The following is a 21,701-nucleotide window of genomic DNA, read 5'->3' on the forward strand; positions in this document are numbered from 1 at the left end:
ATAACATGTGTGAAACCTATGGTTTTTTCAGTGAATATATATATATATATATGTGTGTGTGTATATATATATATATGTGTGTGTATATATATGTGTGTGTGTGTAATAGCTAGAGTAGGCCCCCCAAAGCCTATAGGGTATAGATCATTGTATTTACAAAAGTATGGCATGTGTTTTTAACTTTCTCATGTTCTTGTAGTGAAAACCTCCTAAATACATTTGTCACTACGGTAAGGCCTAGCTCTTCCAGAAGATTATATTGGTTTTCCTTTTTGCAATTTAATAAGTGCCACCATTTGATTGGGAGCAGGTAGAACTAAAATGTTTGTACTCAAATGAATTGTAATTCAAAATTGTCATTAATGGTAAAGTTGGATTTTAAATCACAATTCTGAAAATGTCACTTTTAGAACTTTGAGATTGCTTAGCTGTTGGGGCTTTGTGTATACCTCCCAGACAGTGAAACAAATTGGGCCTAGATATTGGCAGGATGGGCCATCATGCCTGGATGGTGTCGGAGGGAAGGGTGGAGCTGTTCCTTCCCTACATAGATTTCAAAGGGCTTGCCTCCAGTACACAGAATGGAACCTCTTTAGTCTTCTGTCACCCTAGACTTCTTGAAGCCTCAGCAGGCGAAGGGAAGAACTTTCAAGAACCAGATGTGGGGGTAGCCAGGATGCCCCGCCACCCTTAAAATGCACGTACCAGGTACTGCGGCAGACTTCAAAAGGACTGCTTTGTCCTCCGGAGGACTACCCTGCTGCTTTGAGGCCTGCCTTCTTTTCCAGAGGACTGCCCTGCTGCTAGAGGGCTGCGTAGCTGCTTGAACTCAGGACTACCAGAGTGACTTTAAGGATTAGTTGCCTGACCTGTGTGAGTTGCAGGGACATAACAATCTCCAGAGAGCTTGAACCTTGCACCTGGCCTCTGCTGAAGTGAGTCCTAACCCCCAAGTGGACACCCCCACCCCCTGATCCTGAACCCTCAGAAGTAGTGTTACAGGTAATGCTTCTGCCTAACCCTAAATGTTGGAAATTAAAAAAAACCAATTCACCAAAAACTGCCAGATGAACAGACAGAATACCGAGACCTACTTGCTTGCCAATCTATCCAAAGTGCGTCGCTGGTCAGTTAAATTTCGTGGCAGCTCCCGATACGTTTTTCGCAGTAGCAAATCCTGCTCAGCTGGACCTCCGAGCTATGGTATCGGGCCTTGTGGAGCCCTTTTTGGCTACAGCTTGTAGCTTTGTCCCGCTGGAGATTTTCAACTTCCGAAGTCCGAAGGTAAAAAAAATTTCACCTGGCTCAAAGGCATCAGGCTCTCCATTGACGATGAACTCTTCAGCCTGGAAATTAATCTTCAACTCGGAGCCTTTTCTCACCATCGTGAACGGCTTCACCAGGAACTCCCGCAGCGCTCCATGGCGACGATGACTACTCCTTCTCAGACACATCCTGCTTCCTTGCCCCGCTGAACTCTACCTTCTCCTGGATTTTTCTTCAAAATTTCTTTAAGTCCACAGGTACGCTGAGACCAGGCCCAATCCACCTCATGTATCCAACCCACACTCCATCGCAGTCAACCTTAACTTTTGTCTTTGGACAGATTTCGCATGACTAGATACTCTCAGTTGGCGCTTTGATCTGTAGGTGCTAGATCTTACTAATAATTATGACAATTCATAACTCTGATTCTACTCATTAGATTTAATTTATTTTCGTGTCATTTTATTTATTACATTTTTCTCTATTTTTCTAATGTGTGGGATTTTTCCTGTGTGGTGTGTTTTCATGTTATTAATGTTTGAGTGCTGCATAACAACGTTATTCATTAACCCCAAGTTAAACCTGGCTGCTTTTGTGCCAAGCAACCAGAGGGTTAAGCACATGTTAATTTAGGGAATTTTGTGGTTCACCCTGACGAGGATTGTAGTTGTTGCCCGCGTAGGGTTTCACCCCATACAACCAATAATCCAATTTCTTACAATGGAGCAGAGATTCAAACATAAAGCAATTCTGTTCACACCTAATGGAGCATTTTGTCTTGTAGCTACAGCTTGAATTATGAGTTACAAGCTTAGCATAGGTCAGACCTATACTGTTTCAGTGAAATAAGTGATCACTAAGAGTTCACCTCCTTCTTTCCAAAAGTTAGTTTAAGGTTCTGGTTTTCCGTAATGGATATTCTTATGAATTTTTGTATGTCCTGCCTATTACATGACAAAAAGCAGCAGAAAAGAGGGAGGGTAGTAGGACTACTTGAGGTTAACAGAATCAAAGTTGTGTGGAAAAATAAATGTGGTTCAGGATCCTACACATGGACTGACAGATCCAACGGTTTGTGATTTCAAGATACCATTGGGGGGTTAGGGGGCATAATTATCATATAAGGATAGAGATTTTGCTACACCTTAATTTTATGAAGGTAACCATAATTTAAAACTAAGATTGCTGATAATTAACATTTCCTTCTAATTGCCTGGCTGATGTTAGGCACTGAGAACCTGGGCTGTTACTTTGAAATATGTTCACATAATTTGTAAGCATTGTTAAGATTAAGCTCTGACATGCTTAATACGCAAATCTTTATACATATATATATATATATATTCATATGAAATCTTAAAATCCCATTCGCTTAGAAATGGGATTTACGGATTGTTATTCTAGTTTGTGTATTGAGTCTTTGGAAGACATCCTGGTACGTGTGAATACTCTGCTTATTTGTAATATGTAGCATTCAGTTGGTTATCAACCTTTGATTTATAGCCAACCCACTAATCGTGCTCTGTCATTTACTGGAAATTTTTGAGTTTTAATGTTTTTTTAAACCTAATTATCAAACCGATTTTGAATTTAAAGGAATCTGCAGTGTCCTTTTTGGATGAGTTTCAAAGTACTGTATCCAACATATATATACAACTAGCATAAAGGAAGGGAAGGGTTAAGGCACTGATGTCCCGCACTTGCCAGCGAAGTATTAAGGAGAAAGAAATACAATTGTTCCTGGTGGTGCAACAAACCCGTAGTACAACCCTTCTATACTCCTAAATGGTAAGAACATTCCAAAACATACTAACAGAGTGATGGTTCAGCACACAAAAATTAGTGGTGACAGATTTCAAAATGCAACTCTTTCATGCATAAATTTCTATGTCGAGCAGGAGAACAATATTCATGCCCGATGACACTGAGTCAGAACAAATGCACATGAAGAGTTACTTCTTTGCAAAAAATCTTTGTCTTGTTTTCTCTCCTAAAAACCACATCATCGAACATTAGCCAACTTGTTTCGTCCAGCAAGGACTTCTTCAGGTTCTGACTCTGTGTCATTGGACATGAATATTGTTCTCCTGCTTGACCTAGAAATTTATGCATGAAATAGTTGCATTTCGACATCTGTTATCACTAATTTTTGGGTGCTGAACCATCACTCTGTTAGAATATATACAACTGATGAGAATAATTTGTTTTTCTATTGTTGCTTCTTTTTCAATAAGATGCTGTGATTGGAGGCTGGAAGGTATTGTTGATTAGAATTAGTGATAACACCATTAACTTATTTTTTGATTAGCGGTCTTGTACAGCTTTTATTAATAGATTATGCACTACAAGAGCTGACACCTTAAAACCCTTGACATGGCTTTCGTAGGGGTGGTTTAAAAAGGAAAAGAAGAAAATCGAAACTATTGGAAGGCCACACGTAGTACACAGAATTTTGCCCCTGACAAATGGCTCGTATCATTCAAGCTAAACAGTAAAAACCACATCATTTGTATTCTAATAATTTGCTGTGCACATTTTTGTTTTATGACGTCTTGGGGGGGGTTTCCAGTAGATTAAGCTAAATCACCTCTCCATAAGTCTGTAGATATGTTGTATGTTTCTACACTGCCATTCTACCTGGGGCTTCAGCGTGCTTGACAATGTAACATAACAATGTAGATCATGATCTCGAAGTACACTGAAATGATAGTAAAGAACAGAACAGAAACTAGGTAAGATTAACATCAAGCAGCACATAGATTGAGGTGGTGAGAGGAGAAAAAGAGGACCAGGATTGAGTGTGGTAGTTTTGAACAACAAAAGGAAGGGTAGTAAGGGAAGCCATAGAGTCATATAAAATATAATATGAGGAGATAATAGAGGTGACTGTGAGATTACAAGATCAAAGTGTAGATTAGAATAATTCAGATAGCAGTTAAATAGAAAGGTGTTTAGTTTTTTGCCGAAAATTAAGAATTCTTTTTGGCATCACATTTCTGCTGGAAGGTAGTTCCAAATGAATGGTTCTGTGCTTGAGACGAAGAGTGAAATTGCATAATAAATTTTCAGGTTAGGGATTCCAGTCTCAGAATGTCTTTGCTTCTTGTTTTTTTCTAAGATGTTTGATAGATTGTAGGAAGTTTGGCTGTGCGGTGTAAATGGCTTCGAAAGTATATACAGGCTAATTTAAGCTTGATTTTGGCCACAATAGGGAACAAGTGCAGTTTTCCTAGCATTGAAATAATGTAGCTATATTTTTGGGTGGCTAAGACCAGCTGCGGTGAGAGGAATAAGTGATGAACTGGGAGATCTGAAAGAGTAGCATTCCGATAATCACATCCTGAGATTACAAGGCAGAACTTTATAGGTAATATGGTATTCAGTGTTTTTTATGAAGAGTAATTTTATTCTTTCCGCTTTTGATGTGTGGTTGATTTGTGAAGTAACTAAGTGTTTTACCTATATGCCAAGGGATTTTACTGTGGTTTGATGGTGTCAAACCCCTGATATCACATGAATTTCCTTTAGCCTTAGGTCTATTTTTGTGGTTGTGTTTCCGTTTGTGGATTAATTCTCTTTTCCCAGATTGAGTCTGAGGAAATTTGATGCCATCCAAGCTTGTAATTTTTGTAGGAAGATTTTCAGATTGCAGATATCTTGTTTGAAGATTTGACGGTGAGATTTGGCTCATGTTTACTGTTTTGTAGGAAGATTTTCAGGGTGCAGATACCTAGTTTGAAGATTTACCTGCGAGTGGCTGATGTTTACATGCTAGTAAATCTTGACACCCAACTCATCCTTTAGATCCTTCAGTGGTTTCATATAAAGATTGAATAGCATGGACGCAAGAATAGAGCAAGGACCTCAATAGTCCGTTGATGGTCAGCAGTGTCCAAGGCGGATGATGAATCAAGGAACATTAGAGGACCGGCACCTGCTTTGTCAACCATGCTTTGTACATAGGGAATTTTCAAGCTAGTTTACTGCTGCATCCTACCTGGGAATCAAATTGATTTAGTGCTGAGTGGCATTAAGGATATGGGTTGCTAGTTTTTTTTACTAGGAATGTTTCTTTAAACCAGTTTCCTCACATCCAGTATTTTCCCCAAAAAGTTTATCTGAGAACCATGGTTTGAAATTTAATGGCTACTTGTATCCATGGCATGATCTATTTAACGGTAAAACATAACACTTTTCATACTTCACTTAACCAAAACAAATATTTCTTATACCCAAGACTCCAGAGTTGCAGTGCATCACATTTTATAAAAATCCTACTCCAATCCCTCTGTACTGTGAAAATATTTTGGAAATGTTCAACACAACTTCTATTGTGCATACTTGACACAGTCCTTTTGGTTTTTCTATCCACCAGGTTTCTATGAAGAGCCCAGAGGTGTCTCTTGTTCTACCGATATTTATTGGTAATATTGCTGTAAACACTTTGCCTAGGTCTGTGGCGTGCTCTGCCCCATGTGTACCCTCTGCTGTTATGCCAACTGCGCCACCAGAGGATGAGGATATTGCTGGAGGTTATCACCCAATGGACAGTGTTTCCATTCCCACTAAGAGCCACTCTCAACAACAGTATTCTCCCTTCAGCTATGCACCTGGATTAATGTTCCCGGAAAGCAGGACTGAGGCCGACCCCAGTGGTTCCCCTAACCACCCCACACTTTGTCTGTCGACAGGAGCAACAGTCCCATACTATGCTGAAGGAGCTGTGGTTCCCATATCTACTGCCAGCTCCCTCATCTTGCCCCCGGAGTACAGTACATGGGGATATCCATATGGTAAGTGCAGACATTTTGGAATGACACCATGTGTTTCGTTGCTTCTTGTTTCCAGGGACATGTGTTTTTGCCACTGTGAATTTCTGTTTGCTGTCTTATTTGTTTGCAAATTCTGCATGATATCTTCCTCTAGGCCATGATGCTGTAGTTGGATCAAATGAAGCATTGCTTTGTCAACAGACATTTACGGTCATAGGGTCACAGAGGCATCTAATTGCCATTTCAGGCATTCAAGAAGTTAGTACCAGTACACTCTTCCTAATCCTACCTTCACCCACTAAATTATGTGGTCAACAGCAATGTCTGCACTTTACAAGAGGATGAAATGTGAGATCATTATGGGGTTCTTAGTTGATAATAATAGGTATAAACTGCTTCATCTACAATACCTTCTAGAACATTACAGTCAACACTAGAGGTGGCTTAACTTCACATTTACAAAATTAGATAATCGATCTAATCACTATTCCTATATTGTATATTGGGTTGTGACTTAGACGTACATGCTGCAGCCAGTTTCTTTTCTAAACTCCCTGCCATTTGCATCCTATCTGACTACATCAGATCATGTTTGTTGCTTGACATAAGGGACTAATCGAAGTGTACTAAACTGCTGCAACAATCACAGCTGAATGCAAGTAGCCCCTCACAAAAAAAAAGGGGAGAGACATTGGGAAGTTTTTTAGGCCTTTCCTATCAGGTGTACGCCAGCAGATTCTGATCACTGCCAGAGGTTTGCCTTGGGCTGGGTGCTTTCTATCTTGAAATGCCCACAGTACTTTGCAAGTGGGACAGGCTCCTTCTCTAAATAGTTTCATAGACCATAGTAAACCCTTAAATGCATTTTGCCAACCTGCGGAAAAGAGTGAAGCTGAGTCATATTCATGGAGATGTGATTGCAAGCACCGTATTTGAAAATGCCTTGCGCTTTATGGTTGAGGCCACGTGGAAGTTGAGCCATAGAGTAGGACCACGCCATCCTTAATGTGAATTACCATAGCCTACTTCTAGAGTGGTTCCTCTGATCAGAGTTTCTGCCTTAAATGTTTAGGGTGATATATTTTCAAAATGATTCAGATATAAACTGCAGGTTTTGACCACAACAGAGATTCCTTTTTGGAGAGAATATGTGAGGTCTTTGTGTGCTGAAGGAGTAGTCCAAGGTTTCAGGGCATTGTCTTTTAAAATTAATGTAATGGTAGAGGCATATGAGCTGTAGATCATATGCTGTGCATAGATCGCCATCTAGTGTTGGGTCCGGATGTTTGCACTTTGTTTTTCTTTGAAGCAGTCTTTCCAGTCACGAGGTAGGCGACTCCTTTCGGCGAAAGTGCGCATGGGCATCGATTCCATTGATAGATTGATTTTTTTTCCGCCATCGGGTTCGGATGTATATTGTTGCACTCCGGTTCGACACAATTCCTTCGGTTTTTCCCTTGGCGTGCATGAACTCTCCCTTGAAGGTATTGTTTTGATTGCGTCTCCCTTTCTATCGGAATTACTTAATCTTTCGAACGGAAAGTTTATGGAAGGCCTTTGGGCCTACCCGCGTCGGGTCGACTTGCAATCGATGGAACTAACTCCCTTTAAATTCTGCCCTCTGTGTCATGCGAAATACCCACGCACCGACTCATACGAACTGTGTAACCTGTGTTTGTCCCCCAAACACAGAACAAGACTGCGACGCGTGCCAGGCTTTCCGCTCCAAGAAAACCCTCTGCGACCGTCGGGCTCGACGTCGCTACATGCAGAGCCAGCCACAAGCTCCATTTCGGACATCTTCGGTCAACAGTCGGACGAAGAGGCCGGCACGGCCATGGGAACAGAGGAGGACCAGCAGCTGGTCAACATCGCAGATTTTGAACACGTCCTCCTCTTGGTAATCTCACATGGTCTACATACCATGAGTAAAGCTCACCCCTCATCCCAAGAGACAATTTCAATTAAAAAGAAGGCTCCGGTCCAACCCTCGCCCTCGGGCTCCGGTTGGCATAGAGACCACACTTCTGACGCCCCACCCTCTGGCTCCGCACCGAAGCATACCAAAAAGCCTTCCCGCTCCAAAAAGACTCCCTCCAAGCCAAGTTCGGAGCCTAAATCTTTGCGATCGAAACACAATTCCGGCACCGACCCCACCATTCGGCCCCGTAAAAATCATCCGGTCCAAAAACATCAACGGTTTCGACTCCGGCACTGAAAATTTCGGCCCCGAAACAGACAGAATTGCAGAAAACTACAAAGCCCAGTTTTGATGCCCCAATTGAAAAAACGGATCCGAAACAAAAGCTTTTGTATATCCACCCACAGACTGGCCATATCTCCACTAAAGTTACTCCGAAAAGAAGGGCTGATGTGGAAGAAGAATATCGCATCCCTTTAAAGAGATCTGATGGAACTAACCCTTCCCCTTCCCCTCCTCCTCCTCCTCTACCTATTCTTTCTTCACCACCTTCCCCTCAGCTTCAAACAATTTCACCTGAACATTCACCACATACACCTGACAACCAGGATGATGGGGATGATGATCGGAATAGGGATGATGATCAGCCATTACTAGACCCATGGGATGATTATAACACCAATTCGCCCACAGGCAATGATCCCGACCTGTACCCTACCAAACCCTCTCCACCAGATGATAGTGTAGGCTACATTGAGTTGCTGGGTAGAGCTGCCAGCTATCATGGGGTACATCTACATAAGGAGTCATTAGAAGAGGATTTCCTCTTTGAGACCCTCAGTACCACACAAGTCATCACATACACTACCCATGCTTAAAAGGATGGTCAGGCATGTAGATGACATTTTTAATGACCCCGTCAGGGCTCGCATTCTTACCCCTAGAGTGGACAAGAAGTACAAGCCAGCACCATCAGACCCAGTACATATAAGGGTACAATTGCCGCTAGACTCTATGGTTGTGTCTAATGCAAGGAAAAGAGCCGACTCACAGACATCAGGAGAGGCTCCACCTCCTGATAAGGAATCAAACTTATTGACGCTTCAGTGAAAAGGGTAGGTTCTCAAGCAGCCAATTTCTGGCTTGTCTCCAACACTCAGGCACTGTTAGCGTGATACGACCATGCACACTGGGATGAAATGGATCAACTGATCCAATATTTACCCCTGGAACACAAATCAAAAGCACAAGATCTGGTTCATGAAGGGCAACTTATTGCGAAATATCAAATAAGATGCTCTCTAGATGCTGCAGACACTGCTGCTAGAGCTATGAACATTAGGGTCCTCTTAAGGAGGCACGCCTGGCTCAGTGTATCTGGTTTTAAACCTGAGGTTCAAACCTCAGTTTAAATACCCCATTCGTTGAGGAACATCTATTTGGCCCAGCGGTAGACTCTTCACTTGAGAAAATGAAGAAAGATACTGAGGTAGCCAAATCTGTGGGAGCCCTTCAGTCCACACAGGGTCGTACTTCCTATCAACGCTCTTTTTACTGAGGTGGCTCAAAACGTACCTCATCAGAAGCCACCTCTAACTATAAGGGCAATAACCACCCCTCTCCATCTAAGGGTTATTTCAGGGGAAGTTACAGAAGTAACAACGGCAAGGGCAGGGGGACGGGGTTCAAACACACGCAACACCCCCGCCAACACAAAGCAGTGACTTACCTTCACTTCCCCCCCGACCACTTAACACCTGTCGGGGGAAGACTGTCAGATATTCTAACAATCTGGCAATCAATAACAGACAATTGAGCGCTCTAAATTATTCGTTTTGGTTACTGCCTGGAATTTATCGACACGCTTCCAAATATTCCACCAAAGCCCCACAAACTATCACCAGACCATCTGCACCTCCTCAAACAGGAGGTTCAATCTCTACTTATAAAAGGGGCTATAGAGCCTCTGTCGTCCCAAAATCACGGGTCAGGCGTATACTCATTTTATTTCCTCATTCCCAAGAAAGACGGTTCTCTCAGACCAATTTTAGATCTCAGAGAACTCAACTGGTACATTCAGTCAGACCATTTCCACATGGTGACACTTCAACAGGTACTTCCTCTACTACAGAAAGGTGACTTTCTATCTACTCTAGATCTAAAAGATGCCTACTTTCATATACCAGTTCACCCTGTGCATCGCAAATTTGTGGTAGCGGGTCAACACTATCAGTTCAGGATACTCACATTCGGTGTCACCACCGACCCCAGAGTTTTCATAAAGTGTCTGGCGGTAGTAGCTGCTCACCTAAGGAGACAAAGCATCCATGTCTTCCCATATTTGGCGATTGGCTCATCAAAGCCAACACGTACGAACAATGTCTGCAGCACACTTTCAAGACAATTTGGCTACTGCATTAACTATGTTTCACAATCAATGTGCCAAAGTCACATCTCGAACCAACCAATATAAAGGACTACCTACCACAATAGATACTCAAAGAATTCTCGCTTTTCTCAGCTCAGCCAGAATTTGAAATATTCAGGCTTTAGTTCTCCATTTTCAACCCAACAATTGGATTCCAGCGCAAACTTACATGCAGCTACTGGGAATGATGTCATCCTGCATCATGATCTTTCTCCTTGCCAGATTGCACATGCGTCCACTTCAAGAATGCTTAGCCAGTCAGTGGAACAAGTCTCAAGGTCTAATAACCGATCTAGTATTGGTAAGTGGCCGTAATCATCGCTCTCTGCAGTGATGGAACACACACAATTTTCAAAAGGACGGCTGTTCCTAGACCCGGTTCCACAGATAGTACTGACAGCGGACGCATCCCTCACTGGCTGGAGACCTCATCTAAAAGAGCACACAGTGCAAGGCTTGTGGAGCCAACAAAAGAAATTGCTCTACATCAATTACCTAGAGCTGCTTGCAATATTCCTAGCACTCAAGGCGTTTCAAACTCACCTAGAGGGTAGAGCTGTCCATATGACCATATGACAGCCATGCATTACATACAAAAACGCGGGGTACACTCTCTCCAACCGTCCCATTTGGCCCAAGACATCTGGAGGTGGGCCATTCATCACAAACCTAGACAGCAAATAGAAGAACAGGAACTCCACCCTCAGGTCGTCCTTCCATACTTTCAACGTTGGGGAGTCCCTCACATAGACCTGTTCGCCACACACCAAAACGCAAAATGCCCAAACTTCGCGTTCAGTTATCCACACCCATTGTCCAAAGCCAATGCACTATGGATGAATTGGTCAGGGACATTTGCTTACTCTTTTCCGCCTCTCCCACTCATTCCATTAGAGGTTCAGAAACTCAAACAAGCATCCCTGACACTAATCTTAGTTGCTCCCACATGGGCACGACAACCGTGGTTCACAACCCTATTGGAACTCTCAGTAGTTCCTCACCAAGACATCCGGACCCCAGTCAACTCAATCTAGAGATCTGGCTCCTGAAGTCTTAGAGTTTGGCTATCTTAATCTACCACCAGACTGCATGAATATTATCAAAGAGGCTAGACATCCTACTACAAGAGCCTGCTATGCAGCAAAGTGGTATTATACTGTAATAACAACCACATCAACTCGCTTGATGCTTCTGTACGAAACATTATTTGTTACATCTACAATGGTCCAATTTAGCGTACACTTTCATACCCTTACACCTGGCTGTAATAGCTGCATACCGCCAGAATAGAGAACATCTATCTCTTTTTAGAGTGCCTGTTATGCCTTCATGGAGGCACTCAAAAGAGTTATTCCCTCGAGACTTCAACCTGCTCCAGTATGGAATCTCAACATTGTTCAAACCAGACTAATGTGTCCACCCTTTGAGCCAGTGCACAAATGTGAACTGCAATTTCTCACATGGAAAACTGCTTTCCTCGTGGCTACCACATCACTCAGTGATGAGGCTTTAAGATCTGCAAGAAATATTCTGCCACATTTCCAATGACCATTAGGGAAGACAACTAAAGTGTTACAAAAGTCTAAGCCTGCTGATACCCCCTCTTCTGGAGGTGAATCAGTCCAGAGCATATCCACCAAGTAGGAAAAGGTGGATAAACACCATCTGGATAGTGCCAAATAAGCAAAAATATCATCCTTTGATGACCAATTGGTCTCCACCTCCTATGAACCTTATGAAACCATCATAAAAATGCGACTCTGTAGACTAGCAGACCTGAGTCTTATTCTCCTGAAAACAAAATCAAAACAGGGGACCTTCATATTCCTCAAATACCATGACCCAGAATCACCCCAACCAAAGAAGCCAAATTTACTGTCTTACATCCATCATCTAGAGAACCGCCAATTAAGGCTTAACTGTCATTTACGCAGAAAACAGTTAACAGTTTTGCTTGCCAACATTGACGTTCCATGGTCGATTAAGAAGAAACCACCAGTGGAGAATAGTCAATCTGCGACCATCTTGGCAATTACTGTCCCGTCAACTTCAATACCATACGTTACCGTCCTGTAAGCTGTGTCTGGAAAAGTGGTACATTTATCAGAAATGCTTCTGGAGCACACACTGCCAAGCAAGAATCCACTGCGGCCAAATGCAAAGCTGCTATAATCCGAATGCAAGGAAGACACTGACCTAGACAGCAAATTTGGGACATCATATAGCCTATGGCAGTTCAAAGTAAAATATTAGGACACAAAGAGAAACCAGGGTATTCTCTGGCCCGTGAGCCATCTCTGCAGCAATACCATTTGCCTTTCCCACACTTCACAAAAAAGGAGGAATGGCCAGATGGCAAATCCCATTTTAATCACCACTGTGATCCTTGTGATCAAGAATCTGATCTGTAGGTGCTCCATTAACCACCAACAGTATTAGTGACAATGGATCTGTTTAAGAATCTCTAGCATATGACTATGTATTACTCAGTGGCATCACCAGCCAACCCATCTCACTTTCCATCACCTCCCCCTCAAAAAACATTGTTCATGCCGTCAGTTACTGGAACCACCACAACCACCCGAAGACTCATTGTTATATGCTGTAATTGTACTAATGTTTAGACACATGTCTCTTTAAAGATTAGAATGTGTTTGTGTTGAGTAATCTAGAGTTTAGAATGTTAATTGTATAATATCATTCTTACTGGGATCTGGTGTTGGAGAAGTCATGGGTTTCTTGTCTCTGGAATAAATCCTTTTCCTACAAAGAAGAAGAACTTGTTTTTTGGAGTTTCATTTCTTCATGTGTCACTTACTACAATTATTGGCGACGATTGGGATAATTTTGAGGAACCCACCGACCGTATTTGGACTAGTTCGTTAAGAACATCTTCAACCCCATTTACGATTATCTGATTGAAGACAAGTGGCACCTACGTGAGTTTCTACTCATTTAAAACGTGAAAGACTTTGATTTTATCGCTGCTTTCGTGTCTAGGCAGGAGCATGTCGGTATAACTTGTGGAAAGCGTTTGAACAGCGTGAGGGCGAAAACCTGTTCGTTTGGAAACGTCTGTGTGCAGCCTTCCGTCCGTTGCAGCGCGCTGATTTTCAATTTTCGCCATCGTTCTACTCTTCGTGTGTCACGGGGGCAGTTGTGGGACCAGACGCGTATCGCTGCAATAGCTGACATCAGCGCCTCTCGTCAACGTCACGCCTATCTTCAACGTCACTTCCACGTCTCCTCGTCACTGCGTGAAGCCGCCATCTTGAGTTGGGGAAAAGAAGGACATCAACGTTACGGATAGAGATTATCCTGTTTTTTTTTGTTTTTTTTTGGATTCTTTATTTTAACGGAGATTGAGTATATGGAACAACAGGAGTATTACTGCGGGATGGTGGACTTAGTTATTCAAGTGTCATGAATTATGGTCTCAATCTGTTATTTTAGCTTAGTGATATTTACGTACAAGACTACTTGCATAGGTGATGTTTAGGTAATTTATTAACCTTTATTTTTAGGTATTATTATTATTTTTTTTCTTTCTTTGTCAAATTCAAACTTGGCATACTTGGTATCTGGGCATAAAATTAAATTATAAGCATGTCTTCTTCATCAAACAATGTGATGCAGCCACCACCATTTCTGTCCAATCCAGGTAAACCACTTATACCATGGCATAGATGGTTTAGAATTTTTGACAATTACTTAGAAGCTATTGATGCAACAAAATATTCTGCAGGAAGAAAAAAAGCATTGTTGTTTAACCATTTAGGTAATGCTGGCCAAGACGTTTTTGATAATTTACCTGTAGTACCAGCTCCACCCAGGGATGAAGGTTGGAATGTATATGCAGAGGCCTTGGCTAGATTAGGTAAACAATATGTGGATGAACCTTCTGTTATGGTCGAACGTCACCTATTTTTTAAGCGTAAACAAACACAAGAAGAATCCATTGAGTATTATTTAGCCGTGTTACGTGTTCTAGCGGCAAAGTGTCAATTTGCATCTCAATTGGATACTTATTTGCGTGACCAGTTAGTGTTTAACTGTCATAATAAGAAAATACAAGAACGTATTTTAACATGTAAGAACCCGTCACTGGATGAGGTCATGGACATTGCAAGGAGCATTGAACGATCTTTGGTGTCGTCAAAAATTTTGACACAGAATTCTTCCAGTAATGTAGATCCTAAAGTTTTGCAGGTTGATGGAAGTGCTAACAATATTGAAACAAATATTAGTGCAGTGTCCACGAAAATGAAAGTTAGCAATTCTTCAGTAAAAAAAGGTTCATGTTATAGATGTGGTTCGAAGTATCACATGGGGAATTTTGCCAATTGCCCTGCACAAGGGAAAAGATGTAATACATGTAAGAAGATTGGTCATTTTTACACTGTATGCAGATTTTCTAAACATAAAAGTCAGATTAATAGCGTAGACATTGAACAGGAGGATCTTTGCAGTGCTATGAACAACATGCTATCTACAATTGAGGTAAATAGTTTACGGGGTGATGTGAGAAGGTGTAAAGGCCCGTTATGTAGCGAGTCTATTGGGGTCATTGATGTGAATGTCATGGCTGATTCAGGATCTCCCATTACTATTTTAGATGAGATAACATTTAGTAAGTTTTGGTCAAAGGTTCTTTTGAAACCTACAGATGTAAATCCTAAAGCATTTGGGGGGTTTGATATTACCATGAAAGGATATTTTTCTGATTCCATCAAGTTTATGGGTAGAGAGATTTACACAAAGATTTATGTTGCTGTGAATGGCAGGGACATTCTTGGGTGGCAAGATCAGGCAGATCTGGGTATAATTTTGAGACCGGGACATATAGAACCCGTTACTTTAGGTGATCTGCCTATATCAACAATTGTACATAAGCATGAGTTAGGAAAGTACAATGTAGAAGGTGTTAACAATATTGTGGCAAAGTATCCTAGCGTGTTTTCAGATAAAATAGGATTGGTTAAAAATTTCCATCATACTATCAAACTTAAAAAGAATGCTTTTCCTATTGTTCAAAAATGCAGACCTGTTCCTTTGTCTGCTAGAGAAGATTTAAGGAAGACTTTGAATGAGTTATGTGCACAAGATATTATAATGCCTGTTGAGTCGTCGGAATGGGTTTCAGCGGCTGTAGTGGCTCGCAAGAGTTCTGGCGAGATCCGCTTATGTGCAGATTTGAGAGTCTTGAATAGAAATATTGTGGTGGATTGCCATCCACTTCCCAAGATCCAAGAGATGTTAGCAAATCTAGGTGGTAGCAAATTCTTTAGCACAATTGATTTAAAATCGGCTTACCATCAAATTCCCTTAGCTAAAGAATCTCAATCTCTAACCACATTCGTTACACCTTTCGGTGTCTTCATGTACAAACGTATGCCGTTCGGGTTAGCGTCGGCTGCTAGTGTTTTCCAACGTCTCATGGACAAGTTGTTTACTGGAATGAAAGGCATTCAGGCTTTTCAAGATGATATTTTAATTCATACCCCCACTCTTGAGTCACACTATTCACTACTTGATAAGGTTTTACATATACTAGAAGAGGCTGGTATGACGGTCAATAAAGGTAAATGTAAATTTATTACTCAGGAGGTGGATTATCTGGGGCATAATATTTCTGTTGATGGTATCAAACCGAAATTATCTCTTGTCAACGCCATTAAAGAAGCTCCGAGACCACTAGACAAGGATGCATTGAGAGCTTTCTTAGGTTTAAGTGAATATTATGCTCATTTTGTGCAAAGTTATGCGATCATTGTACAACCTCTGAGGGACTTGTTAAAAAAGAATGCGAAATTTATTTGGTCTGAGGAAACTCAAGTGTCCTTTGATAAGGTCAAAAAATTAATCTTGGAAGCGCCTGCTATCAGAGCTTTTTCTCATGGTCATGCTTGTGTAGTTACGGTAGATGCTAGTTCAAAAGGTCTAGGGGCAGTGTTAAGTCAAGTGGTGGAGGGAAAGGAATTCACTATAGCATTCGCGTCGAGATCTTTAAATAGTGCTGAATTAAATTACAGCACTATAGAACGTGAAGCTCTAGCGTGCTGTTGGGCCATAGAGAAGTTTAAAATGTATATCTGGGGTTCAAGATTTCAGCTGTTTACTGATCATAAACCGTTGATATATATGTTAGGTGATAGTAATTCTAACAAAGCCTCCACTCGTTTGATCAGACTACTTGCTAGATTACAGGAATTTCATTTTGATATCAAATACATTCCAGGTGGCAAAAATGTCAGGGCTGACTGTTTGTCGAGAATCCCGTTGGAGTATGATGTCTCGGATGGTGATGGCAATAGTGATGCTGACGTGGTGTTTAGCATTAGTGATATCACACATATGACTAAGTTATCGGAAGAGGAATGGATGGAAGGTGCACAGAAAGATTCTTGCTTGGAAAGGGTGAAGAAGTTTTTGGTTCAGGGATGGCCATGTGATAGGAGTTTATCCATGCAGGATAAATGTTTCTCGCAAGTGGCGCACGAGCTTTCAGTTGTCAATGATATTCTCCTTAGAGATGACAAAGTTGTACCTCCCGAGTGTTTAAGGAGTAAAATTATAGTGCTTGCGCATGATGGACATTTGGGAATTTCCAGTAAGATTAGGAAAATCAAAGATGTGTATTGGTGGCCAGGCATAGACAGTCAAGTAAAGTTATTTGTGGATAAATGTCCAGAATGCTTGTGTTTTGACAAACACTGGCGGAATTCTACTTCCCCTTTGTGTCCGGTTGAATGGCCCAGTGGACCATGGCAAAAGCTGGGGTTGGATTTTTCAGGTCCTTTTAACATACTTGGGAATGATAGCAAATTTTTGATTGTTGCTATGATTACTTTTCTAAATGGTTGTATTTCTCTTTTGTCAAGAGCTCAGATTCCAAAGCAGCTATTTCCTTTTTGCAGCGTTTGTTTTTGATTGAAGGGCTTCCTTCCCAGATTGTTACCGACAATGGTACTCACTTTGTATCTAGTGATTTTGAAAACTTTTTGGGTGAGGTTTCTATAAAACATATTTTAGTGCCATTGTACAGTCCTGCCTCAAATGGGTTGGTTGAAAGAGCTAACAGAATGTTGAAGGAAGGTGTACAAACTGCTTTGAATAATGGTTTGGATGTATACAAGTATGTCTGTGATAAGATTTGGAGTTATAATGTGACTCCCCATTCTACCACGAACATGTCACCATATATGTTATTGAGAGGTAGGAAACCGATTACAATGTTTAGTCCTTCATGGCTGAAGGGTAAAGTAGAACTAGGTAATCACCATGAGATTGACTGGCAAAAAATTAGGACATATGTAAGAGAGAAACAGCTATCTTATAAAGCTAACTATGATGCTAGAAAACATGTTAAGGATATGGATTTGGTTCCGGGGGATTGGGTACTAATTAAAAAACCCATTAGAGTTGGGAAAGGTCAATCTAAATTTTCGGAACCAGCTAAAGTCATAAAGGTGGCTAGAATGTCGATTATGTTGCAAGATCGTGGATGGTGGAATTGGAATGCTTTAATTAAACTTAAAAAGGATCAAGCAAAAATTATTTGTGATAAGTTGAGGTCTCAAGGTAAATTGTTTGATCATTCGGATTGGTTCAATTTAGGTGATCTGAATGGCAAGAGAGATCAAAATGAATTATCTTCGCATTTTTCTAGTTCTTGGTTAAGAGAGGGGGAAGGTGACAATGGTTCTAGGAATAACAATTTTGAGATCTGTGGTGACAGTGGGGAGACTAGAAATTTAAGTGGTTCTGGTGACCACATGTGTGTAAGGCACAGTTCTCGAATTAGAATTCCATCTTCTCGTAATAAGGATTTTGTTTATTATTAATGTGATATGTTGAGTGCTGTTTATTGTTTTCATTTTCTATGTGAAAAGGGGGATGTGTTACATGCTGTAATTGTACTAATGTTTAGACACATGTCTCTTTAAAGATTAGAATGTGTTTGTGTTGAGTAATCTAGAGTTTAGAATGTTAATTGTATAATATCATTCTTACTGGGATCTGGTGTTGGAGAAGTCGTGGGTTTCTTGTCTCTGGAATAAATCCTTTTCCTACAAAGAAGAAGAACTTGTTTTTTGGAGTTTCATTTCTTCATGTGTCACTTACTACACATGCATGATGTCTGCCTCTCCAGGGCCTCACATTCTGACTTTACCAGCACATAATTCACCAGAGCTGTCCCTGTGGATACCTCTGATGAGTAATTATTATGCAGACGGTAAAAGGAAAACTTACATTTTCTGCTAGGCCTTGTGAAGCAACTTTATAGACTGGTAGTGCATCCATATGTGAGGGTGTGGTTGGATCTCCTCTAGGTGATACCACCAGATTTCATGAACTACCAACTACAATCAAGGGAACTGACTACTTCCTCTGATTTTTGGGAACTGGCCAGAAAATCAGTAAACGCCATGTTGACTATAAACCACATCTGGCAGATAGGGCTATATCTAACGCAAACATCAGCAATGGTAGCTACAGAAATTCCAAAGCTGTATAAGACATGCACACACCAGAAAACACCTAGGCATGCCAAATTAGGCACCCCAAAGAGGACTCTGTCATCATGCAAGTGGCCAAAAGAAGATAGCGCAACCTGGGTACCCCATGTACAGTCAACCCCCACTCAAACCCACTCAAACAGAGCAGGTAGGTGAATAGATACCTTCGGGAAAAGGTTTTCACGTATGGCTGCTCAGTTAGCTCAGTGAACGCCATGGCCATCACAGGCAGGCTGTTCACCAGAAAGATCAGCTGTAGAGACCTACATCTTGCTTCTACTTGCAGGCAAAGGTAGGAATCTAAGGCGATCCTCCTTCAAGGGGAGAACGTTTTGGTGGCTACCAAAGACGCAGTAATGGATGTGTAGAACCCTGGATTTCGGCAGCCAGCAGGAGCTGTTCTTCATGGGCCGGGTTGACTAAGAGTGACCTCCTTAAGGCAGGAAGCTCAGATCACATACTCAATATGCCCTTTGAGTCTGTTTGGAACACATTGCCTACATTCTTCAAAATATAAAGACCAATACATACACTGCCAGATTTCTAGGTGTCCAACATAAACTATCCCAGCCTTCTTTGCAGCACCAGAAGAAGCATCTCAAACTGCTGAGCCCATCAGAGGTACAGGTGCCAACCATACCAGACACAGCAAGCCCAATACAGTCAGTACTGATATGTTCAACAGCAGCACTTTGGATCAACACCATCAGCATCAGCCAATAAGCAGCTCTCTACGTGTAGGGTGGTAACTGTGAGAAGTTGGCCTGGTATATGCTGCTCACTAATTCTAGTGATCACCTTGTACCATGCCAAACAACTCTTATGGGGGTGGTTGAAGTCAACCTTGATAGACCAGCTATCCTAGTGGTAGCGTGGACAGTGCAGTCTGCAGGCTAAACTCTTGAGGGCATGTGAAGCCAGCTGTTTTACCATATGTAACCTCCTTGAATACCAAATGAAAGGACACCACACAGCTATATATTCAAAATATATATGTATTTATTTACTAAAAGTATCCCCTATACTCTTTATGAGCACAGAAGCACATTCGTTTAAAACAAGGCAGTGTTTAAATATACAAAAGTTGCACAATTATGGATGGGCCAGGTGACCAGCTAAACCATATACTAAAATAGTGGTATAAGAACCACGAATAGAAAGGAAGGAAGGAAGGCCTAGGGCCTTGGGAATCGCTGGGACGACCGGGAGCTAACTGTAGTTAGTGACCAGGAGGCCCACAGGATGCGTGTGCAGTGTTAAGTTACACGCGTGCACCTATTGATTTCAATGGGTGCGTAAAAGTCACAAAGTTAAAGAAAAAGGAGTCTTCCGGATGGACCAGAACCTAAAAACTTGAAACATAGACACTAGAGATGTTTCTCTACCCAGGAGCACCGGAGTGCCAGCGTTACCTCACCCACAGGAAGCGGGTGCATAGGGGTCAAAGTGCGTCGGGTTTCGTCGTGCAGGTCTATGGAGCCTGAGGATGAAGATGCTGGAGGCGGCCAGGCAGGAAGAGTTCGGGTGGATCCAAGGATGGATCTGAAGAGTAGACGACCTGTAAGCAGAGGGGACAGTGTTCAAAGTCACTAGCCAGTGACCCGCGTGGAACCAGGAAGGAACCAGGCGATGTCGGGTGCCAACAGGTGAAGAAAGGAAGCTTGTCTCTGCAGCCACGTGGAAGCGAAGAGGTCGACGACGTCCAGGAGTCACTCACGAGCTGTCCCACGAAGGCTCTAGCTGATGGTGGTGTCAGCTTCTTGATCGTAGCAAACAGGCCTTGGCTAATGCAAGCCATGCAGGAATCGAGGAAAGCTTGGTGCTCTGGCCAGTAACCGGGATGACGCGTCGAGTGGCAAAAAGCAAAAGGGCCCCACGCAGATCTCGTGGATGCTGGAGGGCTGGTCTTTGGTGCAAATGCTGCTCGGTGTTGGGGCTTCTCAGGGCCCAAAGCACAGCTTTAAGGATGCCTCAGGTGCTGCGCAGTCAGCTTGTCGTGGACGTTTCAAGATGGCCGGTCCCACGTCTCAAGGTGCCTCCACGAGTCTCTTCCTTGCAGGGACTGTGGATCTGGCTCAGAGATGTCTGGGAGTCTGGGTCTTGTTGGGCTCTGGGCTCGGTCTCCGGCGGGAGGCGGCGGCAAAGCAGTCGTTGAGTTGCTGGATGCTGCCTGTATTCACAGGGTGGTCACTCCTTGGCCACAAGGGAGATTCTCTTCAGTCTTCTGTGCAGCAGAACGTCGAAGTCCAGTAGTTCTTCTTATTAAAGTCGAGTTTCAGGATGATCTGAAGTGTTGGGACACAGCTCCTACTCTTATTCCAAATCTAGGGGCCAGATTACCTGCTAGGTCCCTCCCCTGGGTGGGACCAGGAAGGGGGTGGTTACACCCCCTTTCCTTTGTCCAGTTTCGCGCCAGGACTGGGGCTGGAGAGCCCCAGCTCCGGTTTGAACTGGCATATGCACAGGGACACCTTGTGTGCCCCAGGCATGTCTCAATCTATTCAGCCCTCCCTAACCCACTACACAAAATCCTGTCTGGGGTGGTGCAAGCACCTCCCCTGACAGGAAACCCTTTGTCCACACCTCCCAAGCTGGAAGGACTCCCAGCAGCAGGAGGGCAGACGTGTGTCTGTGGTGGCAGCATCCATTTTGTGATGCTGAGGCTCTGTCTAACTTTACCCGGGTTTCAGGTTGGGTACATGCCGTGTCCCTCTAGAAGGGTGGAATGCTACCCTCGTCGCCAGAATTGGCGAGGGGGTAGTATTCCAAATCGTATGACACCTTACTCGACATGT

General features: G+C 42.5%; 1 protein-coding gene across 2 annotated transcripts in view; it reads left to right on the forward strand.

Annotated features, from left to right (window-relative positions):
- ARRDC1 (arrestin domain containing 1) overlaps positions 1–21,701 on the forward strand; it is a 764,178-nt gene that overhangs the window by 664,794 nt on the left and 77,683 nt on the right. For both annotated transcript variants that reach the window (XM_085611562.1, XM_085611554.1), the window contains exon 7: positions 5,642–6,059. In XM_085611562.1, coding sequence (XP_085467688.1) covers positions 5,642–6,059 — 418 coding nt within the window. The remainder of the gene's footprint in view (positions 1–5,641; positions 6,060–21,701) is intronic.

The sequence above is a fragment of the Triturus cristatus genome, chromosome 1_2 (assembly GCF_964204655.1).
Source record: "Triturus cristatus chromosome 1_2, aTriCri1.1, whole genome shotgun sequence".
In the NCBI taxonomy this organism is placed as follows: domain Eukaryota; kingdom Metazoa; phylum Chordata; class Amphibia; order Caudata; family Salamandridae; genus Triturus; species Triturus cristatus.